The sequence below is a fragment of the Myxocyprinus asiaticus genome, chromosome 11 (genome assembly GCF_019703515.2).
Source record: "Myxocyprinus asiaticus isolate MX2 ecotype Aquarium Trade chromosome 11, UBuf_Myxa_2, whole genome shotgun sequence".
Classification (NCBI taxonomy): domain Eukaryota; kingdom Metazoa; phylum Chordata; class Actinopteri; order Cypriniformes; family Catostomidae; genus Myxocyprinus; species Myxocyprinus asiaticus.
The window spans coordinates 2,241,136-2,258,613 of record NC_059354.1 but is presented as its reverse complement, the minus strand read 5'-3'; the positions used below and the strand labels follow the sequence as shown (position 1 = coordinate 2,258,613).

At 42.4% G+C, this 17,478-nt stretch overlaps 1 protein-coding gene across 4 annotated transcripts in view; it reads left to right on the top strand.

The window, feature by feature from the left end:
* Nucleotides 1–17,478, top strand: part of LOC127448153 (FERM, ARHGEF and pleckstrin domain-containing protein 1) — a 115,607-nt gene that overhangs the window by 45,808 nt on the left and 52,321 nt on the right. For 3 of the 4 annotated variants that reach the window (XM_051710477.1, XM_051710476.1, XM_051710479.1), the window contains exons 3-12: nt 2,899–3,003; nt 3,112–3,154; nt 3,345–3,423; nt 3,925–4,022; nt 6,460–6,574; nt 9,618–9,765; nt 9,844–9,939; nt 10,270–10,436; nt 11,182–11,250; nt 11,378–11,441. In XM_051710477.1, the coding sequence (XP_051566437.1) occupies nt 2,899–3,003; nt 3,112–3,154; nt 3,345–3,423; nt 3,925–4,022; nt 6,460–6,574; nt 9,618–9,765; nt 9,844–9,939; nt 10,270–10,436; nt 11,182–11,250; nt 11,378–11,441 (984 nt within the window). The remainder of the gene's footprint in view (nt 1–2,898; nt 3,004–3,111; nt 3,155–3,344; nt 3,424–3,924; nt 4,023–6,459; nt 6,575–9,617; nt 9,766–9,843; nt 9,940–10,269; nt 10,437–11,181; nt 11,251–11,377; nt 11,442–17,478) is intronic. The other variant, XM_051710478.1, reaches the window with a different exon arrangement.

Genomic DNA, 17,478 nt, shown 5'->3' with positions numbered 1-17,478 from the left:
TGAATCAGAATGAGCTTTTTTGCCAAGTATGCTTACATATACAAGGAATTTTTCTTGGTGACAGAAGCTTCCAGTGCACAAACAATACAACAACAAGACAGAGATAATAATAAAAAATAGAATAAAAATAAAAAATGAATAGAAAATAATGTATTTATAGAAATACACAATAGGACTATATATATATATATATATACATATGTACAATATACTAATACAAATCTGTTATATACAGATGCAAGGGAATGTATGGCAGAAGAGGGACGGTATGTTATATAAGTAATATAAATAGACTAAGCTGTGTTTAGCACATTAATTATTTCTCAATGGGGCAGTTTTAACTGTTCATGAGATGGATAGCCTGAGGGAAAAAACTGTTCCTGTGCCTGACGGTTCTGGTGCTCAGTGCTCTGTAGTGCCGCCCAGAAGGCAACAGTTCAAAAAGGTAGTGGGCAGGGTGAGTGGGGTCCAGAGTGATTTTTCCAGCTCTTTTCCTCACTCTGGAAGTGTACAATTCTTGAAGGGAGGGCAGGGGGCAACCAATAATCCTCTCAGCAGTTAGAATTGACCTTTGTAGTCTTCTGATGTCTGATTTCGTAGCTGAACCAAACCAGACAGTTACTGAAGTGCAGAGGACAGACTCGGTGTCTGCTGAGTAAAACTGTATCAGCAGCGCATGTGGCAGGTTGAATTTCCTCAGCTGGCGAAGGAAGTACAACCACTGCTGGGCCTTTTTCACAATGGAGTCAATGTGGGTCTCCCACTTCAGGTCTTGTGAGATGGAATGGCGGGCGGGGATAAAAAATAAAAAATAAATTAAAAAAGTGTTCAGGAGCCTATCCAACCATATAATGAGCACATGTGCATGTGTACTTGCACACATAAAGTCCTTCGGACATGTGTACACACTCATACAAACAACCATAAACACACCCGCACACATACACTCACACAAACACACACACACTCTAGGGAAGCTCTGAAATTTTGTATGATTTTTACCAAAGCAGCAAAGGTTCAGAGGTTGCCTGGGAATCCAAAGAACATGTGGGGGTGTGTGGGTTGTGTGTCCTCAGACATGTGCACACACACAAACACACATACCTGTGGTGTTCCTGGTCAGAAATGACGGGCTATTAGGAATTAATGGATGAAGTTACAAAAAAGAAAAAATTAGTCCAACAATTAGATATCCACATATGTGCATGTCATGCAGTCTTGAACATAAACACACACACTCTCTTTGATTCTTTGACATCACAGGCATTTTCTGAAAATTACTTGACTCCATAGGAACAAAAGAACATTGGAACAAATATTATGACAATGTGTTTTGGGAACTTTCACATTCACTCATTCACACATACACACACGTTGGTGCGGCTATCCATATGAGGACTTTCCATAGACATAATGATTTTTATGCTGTATGAACTATAGATTCTATCCCCTAACCCTAACCCTACCCCTAAACCTAACCCTCACAAAAAACTTTCTGCATTTTTACATTTTCAATAAAACATCGTTTAGTATGTTTTTTTAAGCGATTTAAATTATGGGGACACTAGAAATGTCCTCATAAACCACATTTATAGCATAATACCCTTGTAATTACCAGTTTGTAACCTACAAAAATGTCCTTGTAAACCACCCAAACCTGCACACGCACACACGTTTGTTTCACTATATTAGTGAGGACATCTCATAAACTTCCATTGATTTAATAGCAGGCTAATGATATTTTCTGTCCCCTAACCCTCACAGAAACCTTTGTACATCAGTAGATTTAAAGCTAAACATGTTTTGGCCAATTTGTAAGCCTTTTTTACTAGTGAGGACCACATAAAATGTCCTCACTAGTGGATTTTAAACAAGTTTCACTATATTAGTGAGGACATTGCTAAAAAAAAAAAAATATTGGCACTCACAAATATAGTGAGACCTGTACACACACACACACACACACACAGGCAACTTCCGAACTATCTTGACCCCACAGGATAAATGACTAATATTATATCAATGTGTTTTGGGAACTTTCACATTCTCACAAAGTGTAAGAACGATGTTTTCTAATATACAGTGGCTTTCCCTTGTAAGTTCAGGTCAATAAAGCCTGAATAAATAAGTTCCAAAAAGAAGTACAAAATCTGTTCTAATTACTAGAAATCAAGTTAACAAAAAGATCTAAAACAGTATCTATTGAAAAACCAGTATATTCATAATGAGAGATTATATACATTTTAATGGGCCGGTCATTTTTGACCGGGAACACCACAGGTGTGACTTTCTGCCATTTCTTTTTAACAAAATAAAAGAGTTCGAAAAAATTATTTCTGGTTAAACATTAAAACAAAGTAGTGTGGTAAACAGGACAGAAAATTGTATGTATGGTATTTAATGTAGTAAAAATATCCATAAATAATAATAATAATAATTTTAATGTAAAACATTCGCATTAGCTTAGGTAATTTAGACCTATTGTCACTAATTTCCAAAAAGAGCTACAAAACCTGTTCTAGTTACTAGAAATCAAGTTGAAAAAAGATCTAATGCAATATTTTGTGATAATATATGGATTATGTGAGGTTCATAAACCATTTAAAGGGGTCAGTCATTTTGACCCTGGTAGCAAATGAGGAACACAACACAAGGGCTAAAGAAATAGTTCACAAAAAAATCAACACTCTTAAAGAAATAGTTCACCAAATTCAGCTCTCTTATAGATATAGTTCACCCAAAAACAACAAAACCTTTTTTTAGGATTTGATTGGCTTTATGAACACATTATTGCGCATGCGCATTCATTTTCTTTAAACTAAATGTTATCAAATGTCTGTCTGAGTATTTATGTGTACAAGGTTTGTTTACAGTTTGTGTTTGTTCTGTTGTTAATAGCAACGATCATCAGGACGGGTTCTCTTTGAAATGGTCTGCTCACATCTCAACCTCATCGAGGGGGATTATTTTGGCCTAGAGTTCCAGGACCATCACAGAAGGATGGTAAATGAGAAGAAATGAAACAGGGAACACTTCTGTATGAACTGTAAGTAGAGAGGTACAGTTGTATAAAGGTCTGTACTCATCTCTGCTGTGTGCTCTACTCCACAGGTTTGGTTGGATTTACTAAAGCCCATTAGAAAGCAGATCATACGTAAGAGGCCTCACAGCTCTGTGTGTGTGTGTGTGTGTGTGTGTGTGTGTGTGTGTTTAGTATCTCTCTGTGGTTTCCACATGACATACAATGCTCTATTTCTGAATGTTTTGAGTCTAACACATTCATACTAGCCCTGTAAAAATTTAACCCTAGATCTCATAGTGTTTGTTTGTGTGTGTGTATCCAGGGCCCAAGCACACCGTCCTTCGGTTTGTTGTGAAATTTTTCCCTCCTGATCATTCCCTTCTGCTGGAGGAGCTGACCAGGTGAGACCATCACTCCACCCACCGTCATTTCATTAAAGGGACAGTTCACCCACAAAATTAAATGATGTAATTTTTATTCTCTTGTCATTCCAAACCTGTATGCTGTTTTTACATTTTTACCTGAAACTCAAAAGTAGAATCTTTTGAAGAATCTTTACATAGTTCTTGCCATACAACAACAGTTCACACTGACCTGTCAAGCTCCAAAACAGACAAAAAAAGCACCATATCAGTGTCATAAAAGTAGTCCATATGACTTGAATAGAGTGCATGAGTCTGTTGCACTGCTGGTTTGATTCTGTTATGGTTGTTTTTTTAACTCCTTTTAAATCAGAAAGAGTTCTACTTTTTTTGTTCCATGGAAATAAATAACAGCATTTACTTCCAAGGAGCTTGGAATGACATGAGGGTGAGTAAATATTAACAGAATTTTCATTTTTGTGTGATATATCCCTTTAAAAGAGGCTTTCATGCATCCCTCACATGTTTGTCTTCTCTTAGGTACTTGTTTGCACTGCAGGTCAGGCAGGATCTGGCCAGCGGACGGCTCACCTGTAGCGACGCCAGCGCTGCTCTTTTGGTATCTCATATCATCCAATGTGAGTCATGCTGACAGTTGAACAAGTTTGTTTGTGAGTGTGTATTTGCTTTTATGCTAGGGCTGTCAATTGATTAAAAATGTTAGAGTACATTGTATGCCAATTAATCAATCAAATGTATTGCAATTAATCACAAATATCAGTAATTACTGAGAGAGGCTACCCAAATAAAAATAATTATAAACATAATATAATTAATTCAGATCATTCAAATACATTATATTATTATGGGAGCACACAAGTGAAGCATTGATTACAATAATTGACAATACAAAAATTGGCCATTTATAGTTTCTTCTATTTTAATATTGAATATAAGCATATTATTGCTTGCTTCTTACCCCTGAACTGTACATACATTTCGTAATAAGGAATTTTCCTACCATTAGGGGGCAGTAGGGGGCAGTCAGAGCACCAACTGTACAGGCAACATGTCTCGTCAAACCAGCGAGCAGGCAGCTCAGTCTCAAAAATTCAGTCTGCAGTCTGCTTCCACAGACGACGCACTCAATGAGAGCTAGACTCAACACAACAGGGATCTCGGTTTCTAAAAGTTTCAAACTACTTTTAACTTGACACAGCCTCCTACAAACACAGCACTTATGACTAGAGATGCTGAAAAGTAGTGAGATGTGACGCAACTAAAGTGAGATGCTCCAAAAGCATCCATCTGATGCATGAGTACATAGACCAACAATAATAAATAGCTCAGAAAAAAGTAGGTCAATAATAGAGTTGATATGGAAATAAAACAAATGATCTATTCACTTTTAAAGCCACTTTGTATTGTCTAAAATGTTTGTGCTTGTCTGTTGCCACAATATTGTCTAATGTATTTGGAACTGTATGAATTATGATATTTACTTGGCCTATATATTATGTTTATAATTATTTTAGTTATTCTAAATTACCCTTATTTGGGGAAAGTATTGGTTTGCGATTAATTGTGATTAATTTGATTAAATCATTGGCACATCCTGTAATTAATTCAATTAAATTTTATAATCAATTGACAGCCCTAGATAAAAGTCAAATGTTTTTTGAGATGCCTGCATTCTGTTGTGCTCAGTCCAGCTGTATTTTGAGTGCAAAAGCATTGATCTGTGAAAGGTTGTACTGCCTGCGCACCAGGGCCCCATCTCTGCTGCTATCCTGAAGTGCGATGCCAGTGCAAGTTTAGGCTGCGCTGACTGCCCCCTACTGACCCAGATTCAGAAGGTGGTACTTACAGATTGAATTATTCCTATGCTAAGAGAATTCCTTATTACAAATTCACGTACGGTCAGAAGGCATGATTTATTGCATTAATGTTTTTAACACATTATTTTTCATATAATTAATTTCACTAAATTAATGCGTTTCATCGACAGACCTAGTTTAAACTGAAGTCTGATAATCCTGACTCTAAAATCTGCTTGAATGAGTTTCATGCATGTTCAAAGCCGCATTAAAGCCGATTTAAGCACAGTTGTGATTGCACATCGGTTGAATACTTTTTAATGCACCAAGTTGCTACGTTGCCTGGCAACTGTAATTGGCATACTGCAGTAATACCCTGTCTACACAAGCCGTGACCAATGTCGCATCAAAACGACTTGAGGCCGTCCACGCTGGACATGTAAAAACGAACTTTCTAAAAAGATGACTTGCACGGACAATCAGCTGTGAGCTGTCATGCCAAGTGTGTGCAGCGAGTCAGAAATAGAATGGGGCGTCCGTTAACTGTTGTCGCGAGATGGATGGATTCAGTGTAGACAGGATCATTGATAATAATGGGAGTGATTTGCTTTTGACTCAAAACGTCACGGCACACGCATCCAGTATAGACGGAATGTTTCGTTAATTAACTATATTACTTGGCAGATCAATTGATTATTCAGATTATTGATATAATAAATGTAACTACTTATTAAATTTTATGTTTTTATACCAAAAATATTGGAGTTTTTATTATATTGCCATTGCTGCCATTTTATTAAAGCATTAAGCCACTTTAGGCTGTGCAGTACATTGATTTTAACATACTGTAGTTAAGAGGATTTAATGACACCTCTTACCATGGTAAAATACATAGTAAAATCTAACAACAACCCTTACCATGGTTGGCTCACTGTAAAGCATGGCCTCTTGTGGCTTATTGCTTTTTTTAAAGATATTCAAGAATGAAAACTCTGACTGGAGAAGAAGTGTTGCCATGGATACTTCATGCTGTGTACTTTAATGTTATATATAACACACAGTCTTATAGTAACCCAACAATACATTTGGATTATTTGGATTCACTTTTGAGTGATATATTTCTTGTCTTTTTTCATTGTTTCTGGACGTTATCTATCCTGTTATTTTTTCTTATTTGTTGTCTTCCTCTCTCTGTCTTCAATCTCTGTCAGTCAAATACTCATGGTGACACTGTGTGTGTTTGTGTGTGTTTATTTAGCTGAGATTGGTGATTTTGAAGAGACAACATGTAGACAACATCTGCTCAACACCAACTACATTCCTGATCAGATGGCCCTGATGGACAAAATCATGGAGTTCCACCATAAACATGTGTGAGTTTCGCAGGCAAAACACACAAATGCACATACACACAGACTGTACTTCATGTGTGTGTTAAAGAGTTAGTTCACCAAAATTGAAAATGCTATCATCATTTACTCTCCCTCATTTTGTTCCAAACCAATGTGGGGGTGTTTACACTTGGTCACTTCATGCGTTTTTACTGATTGGATTGCTATCCTCTTGATTAAGCACATTTCATTTACACTTGACAACATAAAAGTGTCTCTGACTGCCAAACACACATAAATCCCACCTTTAATTTGCATGCCTTATGCAAATAAATCTGCATTTACTTCTGTGATTATGCTAATATCGGGCAGAGAATTTAAAAGATGTGATTTATTATTTGATTCCAAGTGACTTTGCTTGTTGTAGGTAAGATGTGTCCATATGTGTCAGCTGCGCTCATTGTCAGTGTTTAGTTTCAGTTTTGTCAGCCATCTGCATTAAATAAATCAAGAAAAATAAAATAAATAAAAATAATAAAGAACAATAAAAATAAAATAAAGTTATGTCTCTCCTACAGTGTGCATCCATTTCTAAATATGGTATTATTTATTGCGTGACGGGAGCCCTTTGCAAATACTCGGTAGCAGCTGTTATGTTTCACATTTTCCCCATGCTGACATAGCGCTGTTTGCGTGGAGTAAAGTTTACATGTGTAGCTTGAATAGCCAGATCCATTGAACAAGTCTCAAATGGAATGCGACTTGTGTGATTGGATTTATATCCGTCTCCTAAATGTCTTGGAGGTCATTTACACTTGGTATTTTCATGATCATATAGTTATCTGATCAGTAAAAGTGCATGAAGTGACCAAGTGTAAATACCCCCGATGACTATGTTAGGCAGAATTTTAGCCTCAGTCGGCATTCACTTTCATTGAATTTTGCAAACGTTATAGCTTTTATTATATGTTCCTAGTACTTGTAGACCAACAATATCTATGTGGAATACTGGTTCCAGATACATGTCCCAAAAAATGGACCTACTTTTTTAAAAAAAATCAAACCTGATTCTGTCTGAATTGTCATCCCCTGTGGGAATTGGTCCATTGTACTGCATTGCTTTGATTCAATATCTTATATGCAACAATTATTCGCTCTTATTGTGAACAAGTCTTGAATGTGTGAGTATAAATGTAAGAAACTTTCTGCCAGGAGCACTGAAGTTCAGCTTCTTCCAACAGTTCATGTTACAAACAACACAAGTGGTCAAAGCAGCTGCTTTCTGAATGCTGTGTTGGTGGATCTGTGATGTGCAGATGCACTGACCCCTCAGCTAAAAAGACCAGCTTGGACTAGAAAGTTTTTCAAAGCTGGTCCAGGCTGGTTTTTGAAGGTTATTGCTGGTGGTACTGGTCTAGCTGGTGGAACAGTATAACCGTACTGTTCACCTGGAAAACTGGACTGTTGAATCTGGTTGACAAGCATGGTCTTTCTTTTGAAGCTGGTTATGCTAGTTAAGAAGCCAGCATCCAAAAACACAACAAAGCTGGAATTAAAATCAATATTTCACATATAAATTTGAATTCTGTCATAATTTACTCACTGTCATTCCAAACCCGCATGACTTCTTTCTTTCTTGGCACACAAAATAAATACTGCGGAATGAGCTGCTCTTTTCCATACAATGAAAGTGGATGGGAACTGAGGCTGTTGAGCTCTAAAATGACAAAAATGCACCAGTGGCATAAAAGTAGTCCGTATGATTCATGCACTATATTCCAAGTCCTCTGAATCAATACGACAGCTTTGTGTGAAGAAAAGACTGTAATTTAAATCATTACTCATAGGCCTTTCAGATTAATGTGTTAATTTAGTGTGATTAATACTATTAAAAATAACATTCCTCCTGACCTGTACATAATTAAGTATTTTTTCTACCATTGGAGCAATTAATGCTTGAAGTACATATAACTTCGCCTTTTTTACGAGCTGCATCAGCAGGGGACAGTCAACGTGCCTCAACAAACCTTACAAGCAGCGGAGCAACAGAATGAGAGCGATTCACACAGGATGCGTTCTTGACAGCTGGATGAAGCCAACAGAATGCAGGGATGTCTTGACGTGATTTTCAAAGTTTCAACTACTTTTAACTTGACACAGTGTCCTTAAAATGCTGCGTATATGCAGTGAAAATCAGTTAGACACTCCATAAGTGCCCATCTGACACATATGTACACAGACCTGTGCTATTAAAAATAGTACAGATGGAACGGAAAACCGCGTCCTGTGAGAACTGGACACATTGACCAATTCAGTTGCTAAATGGATTGCTGTTGACTGTAGACTTATGTTCAATTATATGGGAATAAAACAAACTATATATTGACTTCTAAAGCAACTTTTTGTATCATCTAATCAATGCTTTACTCATCTGCCACAACAATGCAATATATTTTAATCTCAATATCTGAAATAAAATATGGATTATAAATATAATATTGATATTTTATTGAATTATACAGTATATACAGTATTTTGGGGCCTTTTGCAGCAAATACTGATATGCGATGCATTTGATTAATTAGTTAGCATTTCATAATGCCTTCAGTTAAAAATGTAATTTGATTGACAGCCCTAATTTTCACTGAACATCTTCACCTCTATTTTAGTTGTCAAATCTTATTCATGCTCGCAAATCCATGTAAATATGCCACAACAATACTCGTCACGCAAGGTTTGTCATAATGTCAAACATATTTGGTTCATGTATGTCTTGCATCTTGTATGATGCACTTTGATGCGCCATATTCAAATTGAATGTGATTTTAAAAGCGTAATGAAAAAAGTCTCTGAACATTCTGCTGTACATATATATCCTTTTGTATTCCACTGTAGAAATGAAGTCAGACAGGTTTGTAACGACGTGAGGGTTAGTAAATTAACAGATTTTAATTTGGGGGTGAACTATCCCTTGATTTCCCAAATACAGTTACAGAGAATAGATATGTTTAAGGTTTAGGGTTAGCACAAGACAAAAAAAAAAAAAATCAAACAGTGTTATAAAGAGTGTGTTTGTGTGTTTCAGTGGGCAGACTCCAGCAGAGTCAGACAACCGATTGCTGGAGGTGTCGTGCAAGTTGGAGATGTACGGCATCCGACTCCACCCGGCTAAAGACAGAGAGGGAACAAGACTCAGTCTGGCTGCAGCACACAGTGGCGTCCTTGTGTTTCAGGTACATGCAAACCTACACTCACACAATCATATACCAATAAAAGAGTGCTTTACATGACATGAGTTGTGTTTCACTCAGGGACACACAAGGATCAACAAATTTAACTGGTCAAAAGTACGCAAGCTGAGTTTCAAGAGAAGGAGGTTCCTTATCAAACTGAGAGCAGACCCTAGTGTGAGTCTTATTTCTATTTGTACATGGGTTTGTTTACACTATAGCTTCATATTACTGTTTAAAAATGAATTTATTGTTATATTAGACCCTGTTCGCACCTCTTATTCACATATGACTCAGGTGATCCAATTAAAAGTAGACAGCGTTAAATAAAACAAACAAGGAATAAGGGAAAACAAGACCAAAATACCCTAAGAAAAATATTTTTTGCACCGCAGGTCTAAACGCCAGTCTGTCTCGTCTGATCACCTGTGATCGAATCATTTGAGACGGATGGGCCAGTGGTTCTGTCAGTTATAATGTGGTGTCTCTCTCTGTCTCGTCCTGCAGCAGAATGTTAATCAAGATACTCTGGAGTTCTTGATGGCGAGTCGCGACTGCTGTAAAGTGTTCTGGAAGATCTGTGTGGAGTATCATGCCTTCTTCAGGCTATTTGAAGAGCCCAGACCCAAACCCAAACCAGTGCTGTTCAGCAGGGGCTCTTCATTCAGGTTCAGGTACTATACCAGCTGAAAAGTCTCTTTGAGCTTCATTTGTCTATGGATATTTTTGTACAGACTAATTTGTTGCTATTTATGTTTGCGTTTATTTAAAGGATCACTTTTTTTTTTCCTGGAGTCCTCTTACAGTTTTCCTCATCGTTTCTTGCCCCCCAAAACTGTTGTAATTTAGTTTTTTCACCCTCTCTCTAACCCTTAGAAATAAACAGGCCATTTTCGCAACTCTACCTTCAAGACTTCTATTTAAACACCCCCATAACATAAAAAAATATGTAACAATGTTTACTTATGGCTTGCAGGTCTGCTGTTGGGTCCAGTGTAGTTTTTAACTGCCTATTAAAAACAATCTCATTGCAGTCTTTCAATATGTGCTGAAATATGCAACAGGTACTATCAAGAACAGACTGAAATGAATGGGAAAAAAATAAAGTTAAAATAAACGTACGCCACATTTTCTTAATGTTGCCGAATTAAGTTGTGGAAATATGTAATACTAATAAGACTTTTTGTAGCTTAGAGTGAATAAATCTTTTTAGACTGGAGAGGACATTATGAGTTCTTTAAGTTACAGTATGTTTACAGTGTACATTGAACTCTTGTACTTCAAAACGGCAAGGGAAATTCAATTTTTCCATAATATGACCCCTTAGCAGAATGGCAATTTTGTACATTGTTTTGTTTTTGAAAACATGTCATCTATTCAGTTGCATTAATAACAACCTCATCCCCCTCTTTTCTGCAGTGGCCGGACACAGAAGCAGGTGATAGATTATGTGAAGGAAAATGAGTTTAAAAAACTGCCATTTGATAGGTGAATATAATCTGCTCTTGTATGAAATATAGACAGTCACGAATTCAACACTACTGTTCCTTTTCTTGCGTAAAAACTCAAAAGACTGTCAGATTTATAGAGTGTGTGTTGTTGTTCTCTCTTTCAGGAAATATAGTAGAGTGCAGTTCAACAGTAGCCTGTCATCTCTACCTTCTGCACTCCATCAACAAGTCAGTGTACCACATATACATAAAATATTTCAAGTCATTCCAAACTTAACACAATGTTTTAAGTAATGTTCCAGGTTCAATGCAAGTTAAAGCTAAAGTGTGTAATTTCTGCCACACTAGCATCACCAAACAGAATTGCTTTTTTTTTTTTAAATGTGTATGGTGAAAAGCACTATGCTTTTTTTAAATTGCAGAAATAAACATTGTTTTCAAACAGATTTACAAAACACCCTCTGTCTCCCATTGCTCAAAAAAACAGATATTCCAACCCCAAACTCGCGCCATTGGTTGAGCTGATTTTGCTGTGTCTGGCCGAACAAATAGACAGTGTTTGACAGCAAGACGCAGTGTTTAGATTTTTCAGGGAAATCAGCCTACTAATATTACTACTTATAATTATCTCAACATTTTAAGATGGAATTGGAGAAAGTATTTTAACATAGGAAAAATTAAAAACATCAGATTTAAGCTCTTTTAAGTGTTTGTGGCATAATGTCGATTAAAAAAAAAGAGTTTTATTTTGACTCAAGCACCAGTTTAATCATAAAAAAGCAATAATTGCAGTTACAGTGAAGCACTTATGATGCGGCAAAACAATAAACGTTGAATTACATGCTGTTTTAAAAATATAGCCAACACACACTCACTGAGCACTTTATTTGAAACACTATAGTCCTAATAAAGTGCCCGACATGTTCTTCTGCTTTTGTAGCCCATCTGCCTCAAGGTTTGACATGTTGTGCATTCTGAGATGCTATTCTTCTCACCACAATTGTACAGAATGGTTATCTGAGTTACTGTAGACTTTGTCAGTTCGAACCAGTCTGGCCATTCTCTGTTGACCTCTCTCATCAACAAGGCGTTTCCATCCACAGAACTGCCCCTAACTGGTTGTTTTTTGTTTTTGGCACCATTCTGAGTAAATTCTAGAGACTGTTGGTTGATGTGACCATTAACTGAAGCTCCTGACCCGTATCTGCATGATTTTATGCATTGCATTGCTGCCACACGATTGGCTGATTAGATAATCGCATGAAGAAGTATGTGTACAGGTGTATCTAATAAAGTGGTCAATGAGTGTAAATATACATATAGAGTACATAAACATTACATATACATAACAACATATACTGTATACCCAGTTGTTCAACTTCAGTGTCATGACAGTCTAAAGACAGTTAATCCAGTCACTTTTGTACAATACATGCAAGGATACCAGAAAGGGATGTGAAGGATCTGCAAAGTACTGTTTATATAGAGAAAATGTCCTGGTTACTTTCGTAACCTCCGTACCCTGATGGAGGGAACGAGACGTTGTGTCGATGTAGTGACACTAGGGGTCACTCTTGTGAGCCCCAAACACCTCTGCTTTTTTGAAAAAAGGCCAGTGAGAATTGGCGAGTGGAATTTGCATGCCACTCCCCCAGACATACGGCTATAAAAGGATCTGGTATGCAACCACTCATTCAGGTTTTCTCTTCGGAGCCGAGCGGTTCTATTCATTGAAGCTGAATTCATCCGCGAAGTTCATTCACCTCATCTGCTGGATTCTATGGCGCATTTCAGCGGCTTCTCCCCCTCTGCACCCGTGGAGTGCAGAGAATACCCCTGGGTGCCGAGATCAGGTCCCGGCCATTTCAGCGGGTAGTTCAGCATTGTGGCAAGAGGGACACAACATCTTGTTCCCTCCATCAGGGAACGGAGGTTACGAAAGTAACCAGGACGTTCCCTATCTGTCACTCACTCAACATTGTGTCGATGTAGTGACACTAGGGGTCCCTATAAAAAATGCCACGACTATCTGAACCCAAGGAAGACGCAGTTTGCCGACAGGGAAACTATTTTGTGGAAGATATCACATGGGGTCACCTTCGGGGAATCAGCACATGTGGAGCACCTACCTCAGAACAGGGGCTCATTAGCGCATGTACTGGGCTGGTCAGCGAGTTTCTCTGCAAACTCAACTGCCAGAGGGCTAAGGAGGAAAGTCATCCAGGGATCACAGTCTGTGAACATGACTGGGAGTCAAGAGTGCACGTTTTCACCTCAGGGGGTGGCACGTCCTGAGCCTGATATGCCATCGCGATGGCGTCAATGACCCAGTGGGCGATCCTCTGTTTGGAGACAGCGCTTCTTTTCCGCTGTCCACCAAACAGACAAAGAGCTGCTCGGAGCTTCTAAGGCTCTGCGTGTGATTCAGATAGATGCGTAAAGCTCGCACTGGACACGGCAACACCAAGGCTGGGTCTGCCTCCTCCTGGGGCAGCGCTTGCAGGTTCACCACCTGATCCCTAAAAGGGGTCGTGGGAACCTTGGGCACATAGCTTGGTCGGGGTCTCAGGATCATGTGAGAGTAACCCGGACCAAACTCCAGGCACAATTCGCTGACAGAGAACTCCTGAAGGTCCCCTACCCTTTTGATGGAAGTGAGCGCAGTCAGGAGGGCAGTCTTCAAAGAGAGTGCCTTAAGCTCAGCTGACTCCAAGGGCTCAAAGGGAGCTGCCTGTAGACCCCGAAGGACTACAGAGAGGTCCCACGAGGGGATGAGGCGTGGTCTGGAGGGATTCAACCTCCTAGCACCTCTCAGGAACCTGATGATCAAGTCGTGCTTCCCCAAGTACTTACCATCTACTGCATCATGATGAGCCGAAATAGCGGCTACATACACCTTCAGGGTGGAGGGGGACAGCCGCCCCTCCAGCCTCTCCTGCAGGAAGGAAAGCACCGATCCGACTGCGCATCTCTGGGGGTCATCGCGTCGGGAAGAACACCACTTATCGAAGAGACGCCACTTCAAGGCATACAGGCGCCTCATAGAGGGAGCCCTAGCCTGAGTGATCGTGTCTACCACCGTGGGTGGTAGGCCACTTAGGTCTTCTGCATCCCATCCAGGGGCCAGACATGGAGATTCCAGAGGTCTGGTCGCGGGTGCCAGATGGTGCACCATCCCTGAGAAAGAAGGTCCTTCCTCAGGGGAATTCGCCGGGGGGCGAATTCCCCAGTGGGCGAACCCAACCTAGCCAGTAGGGTGCTACTAGGATGATCTGCTCCTCATCCTCCCTGACCTTGCATAGGGTCTGTGCAAGTAGGCTCACTGGGGGAAACACGTATTTGTGTAGTCCAGGGGGCCAGCTGTGTGCCAGCGCATCTATACCTAGGGGTGCCTCGGTCAGGGCATACCAAAGCGGGCAGTGGGAGGATTCCCGGGAAGCAAACAGGTCTACCTGTGCTCGTCCGATTTGATTCCAAATCAGCTGGACCACCTGAGGGTGGACTCTCCACTCTCCCCTGAGGTAACCTGACGTGACAGCGCGTCCACTGCGGTGCTGAGATCGCCCAGGATGTGAGTGGCTCGTAGCGACTTGAGGCGCTGCTGACTCCAGAGGAGGAGACAGCAGGTGAGTTGTGACATGCAACGGGAGCGTAGACCGCCTTGATGGTTGATGTACACTACCGTCGCTGTGTTGCCTGTCCGGACCAGGGCGAGCAGTACTGCCAACAACTCTAGGCAGTTGATGTGCCAACGCAGCCGCAGGCCAGTCCAGGAGCCGACGGCTGTGTGCCCGTTGCATACGGCACCCCAGCCCATCTTGGAGGCGTCTGTTGTAACCACAACGCGCCTGGAGACATGCTCTAGGGGAACCCCTGCCCGTAGAAATGCAAGGTCGGACCAGGGGCTGAAGAGGTGGCGACAGATTGGCGTGATGATCACGCGATGTGTCCCGCGGCACCATGCCCATCTCAGGACTCGAGTCTGAAGCCAGTGCTGAAGCGGTCTCATATGCATCAACCCGAGTGGTGTGGCCACCGCTGAGGATGTCATATGCCCCAGGAGCCTCTAAAAAAGTTTCAGTGGAACTGCTGTCCTCCATCTGAACACCTTCAGACAGTTCAGCACCAACTGTGCGCTCGTTCGTGAGGTGCGCTGTCATCGAGACTGAGTCCAACTCCAAACCGAGAAAAGAAATGCTCTGAACCGGGGAGAGCTTGCTCTTTTCCCAGTTGACCTGAAGCCCCAGTTGGCTGAGGTGCCGGAGCATGAGGTCCCTGTGTGTGCACAGCAACTCTCGAGGGTGAGCTAGGATTAGCCAGTCGTCGAGATAGTTGAGGATGCCCACTTCCTTTAGCGGGGCAAGGGCCGCCTCTCCGACCTTCGCAAAGATGCGAGGGGACAAGGACAGGCCGTAGGGGAGGACCTTGTACTGGTATGCCTGGCCTTCGAAGGCAAACCGCAGGAAGGGTCTGTGTCGAGGTAAGACCGAGACGTGGAAGTACGCATCACGTCTCACGTCTACCGCCGCAAACTAATCTTGATGCTGGACGCTCTCTAGAATGCATTTTTGTGTCAGCATCTTGAATGGGATTCTGTGCAAAGCCCGGTTCAGAACTGGCAGGTCCAGGATTGGTCGCAACCCACCGCCTTTCTTCGGTACGATGAAGTAAGGGCTGTAGAACCCTTTCTTCATCTCGGCTGGAGGGACAGGCTCTATCGCGCCCTTGTGCAGAAGGGTAGCGATCTCCGCACGCAAGGTAGCGCCGTTCTCGCCCTTCACCGAGGTGAAGCAGACGCTGCTGAACCTGGGCGGGCGCCTGGCAAACTGAATCGCATTGCCGGGTCGGACTGTCCGGGTCAGCCATCGCGACGGGTTGGAAAGCGCGAGCCACGCGCCCAAACTCCAGGCGAGGGGTACCAAGGGAATGATCACTTCGGACATACCGTGGGTGGGGCCTCGCGGCAGGGCGGAGCTCGATGTGCCACGTCGAGGGGATTCGAGCCCCGTGGCTGTGCTGAGTCCAGGGACATTGAAGCACTTACCTGGCTCCTGCCGCCCACCAAAAGATTGGCCGTGGAGGGGGGAGGAGGAGTCTCGTCCCTATTGTCCACTGGACCCAATTCCGTGTGGGCGTGTTTGTGGCACAGCTGGGCGCACAGGGGTGGGGGGACCGCCGCTGGAGCGCCATGCCTGCAAAGATGGGACGGTGGTCGTGATGACGGCCGTGTGCACCGGACATGTGACCTAGGGTACAAGAAATTAAATTAAATTTAAACAAAAAAGATTCTCCTCCCGGCCCTCCACCGGGGGATGGAGTGGTCTGCTCACCAGCTCCAGAGAAGTGGGTCTCCTTGCCCCTGGGTTGCCCATCTCAGGGGTGCTTCGAAGCCTTCCTCGGGTTCTTAGTGGCCGGCCGTGAGACGGGTGGTGTGTGCTTCCTATGTTGGGCTCCACGCCGAGGCCGGGCCACGGGCGGGCTGTGGCGGAGCCGGTTTTGTTGTTGCAGGAGGACGCCCTTGGCAATGAGCAGACGGGGTGCAGGGTCTTGAGCCACGCCAGGGCAGGATGTGTTGTATGGCCTCTGTCTGCTGCTTCACCACAGAGAACTGCTGGGCAAAGTCCTCGACGGTGTCGCCAAATAGGCCAACCTGGGAGATGGGGGCATCAAGGAACCGTGCCTTGTTAGCCTCTCGCATCTCAACCAAGTTGAGCCAAAGGTGGCACTCCTGGACAACCAGGGTGGACATTGCCTGCCCGAGAGACCGCGCCATGACCTTCGTCGCCCAGAGAGCGAGGTTGGTCACAGAGCGCAGTTCCTGCATCAATCCCGGGTCAGAACTACTCTCGTGCAGTTCTTTTAGCGCCTTGGCTTGGTTTACTTTCAGGAGAGCCATGGAGTGCAGGGTAGAGGGGGCTTGTCCAGCGGCACCGTAGGCCTGAGCCATCAGGGACGACATAAACCTACAGGCCCTGGATGGGAGCTTCATGCGCCCGCGCCAGGTGGCAGCGCTCTGCGGACACAGGTGCACTGCGAGTGCCTTATCCACCTGGGGGATCACCAAATATCCCCTGGCCGCTCCACCATCGAGGGTAGCGAGAGCGGGGGAGCTGAAAGATCGGGACCAGGCAGTAAAAGGTGCCTCCCACGATCTTGTCAGCTCCTCATGCACTTCTGGGAAGAAAGGAATGGGGGCCCAGGAATCAATCATCGAGCCGCGAGGATTCAGGGGAGAGTGGAGGATTCCACTCTAGCCCGACACTCG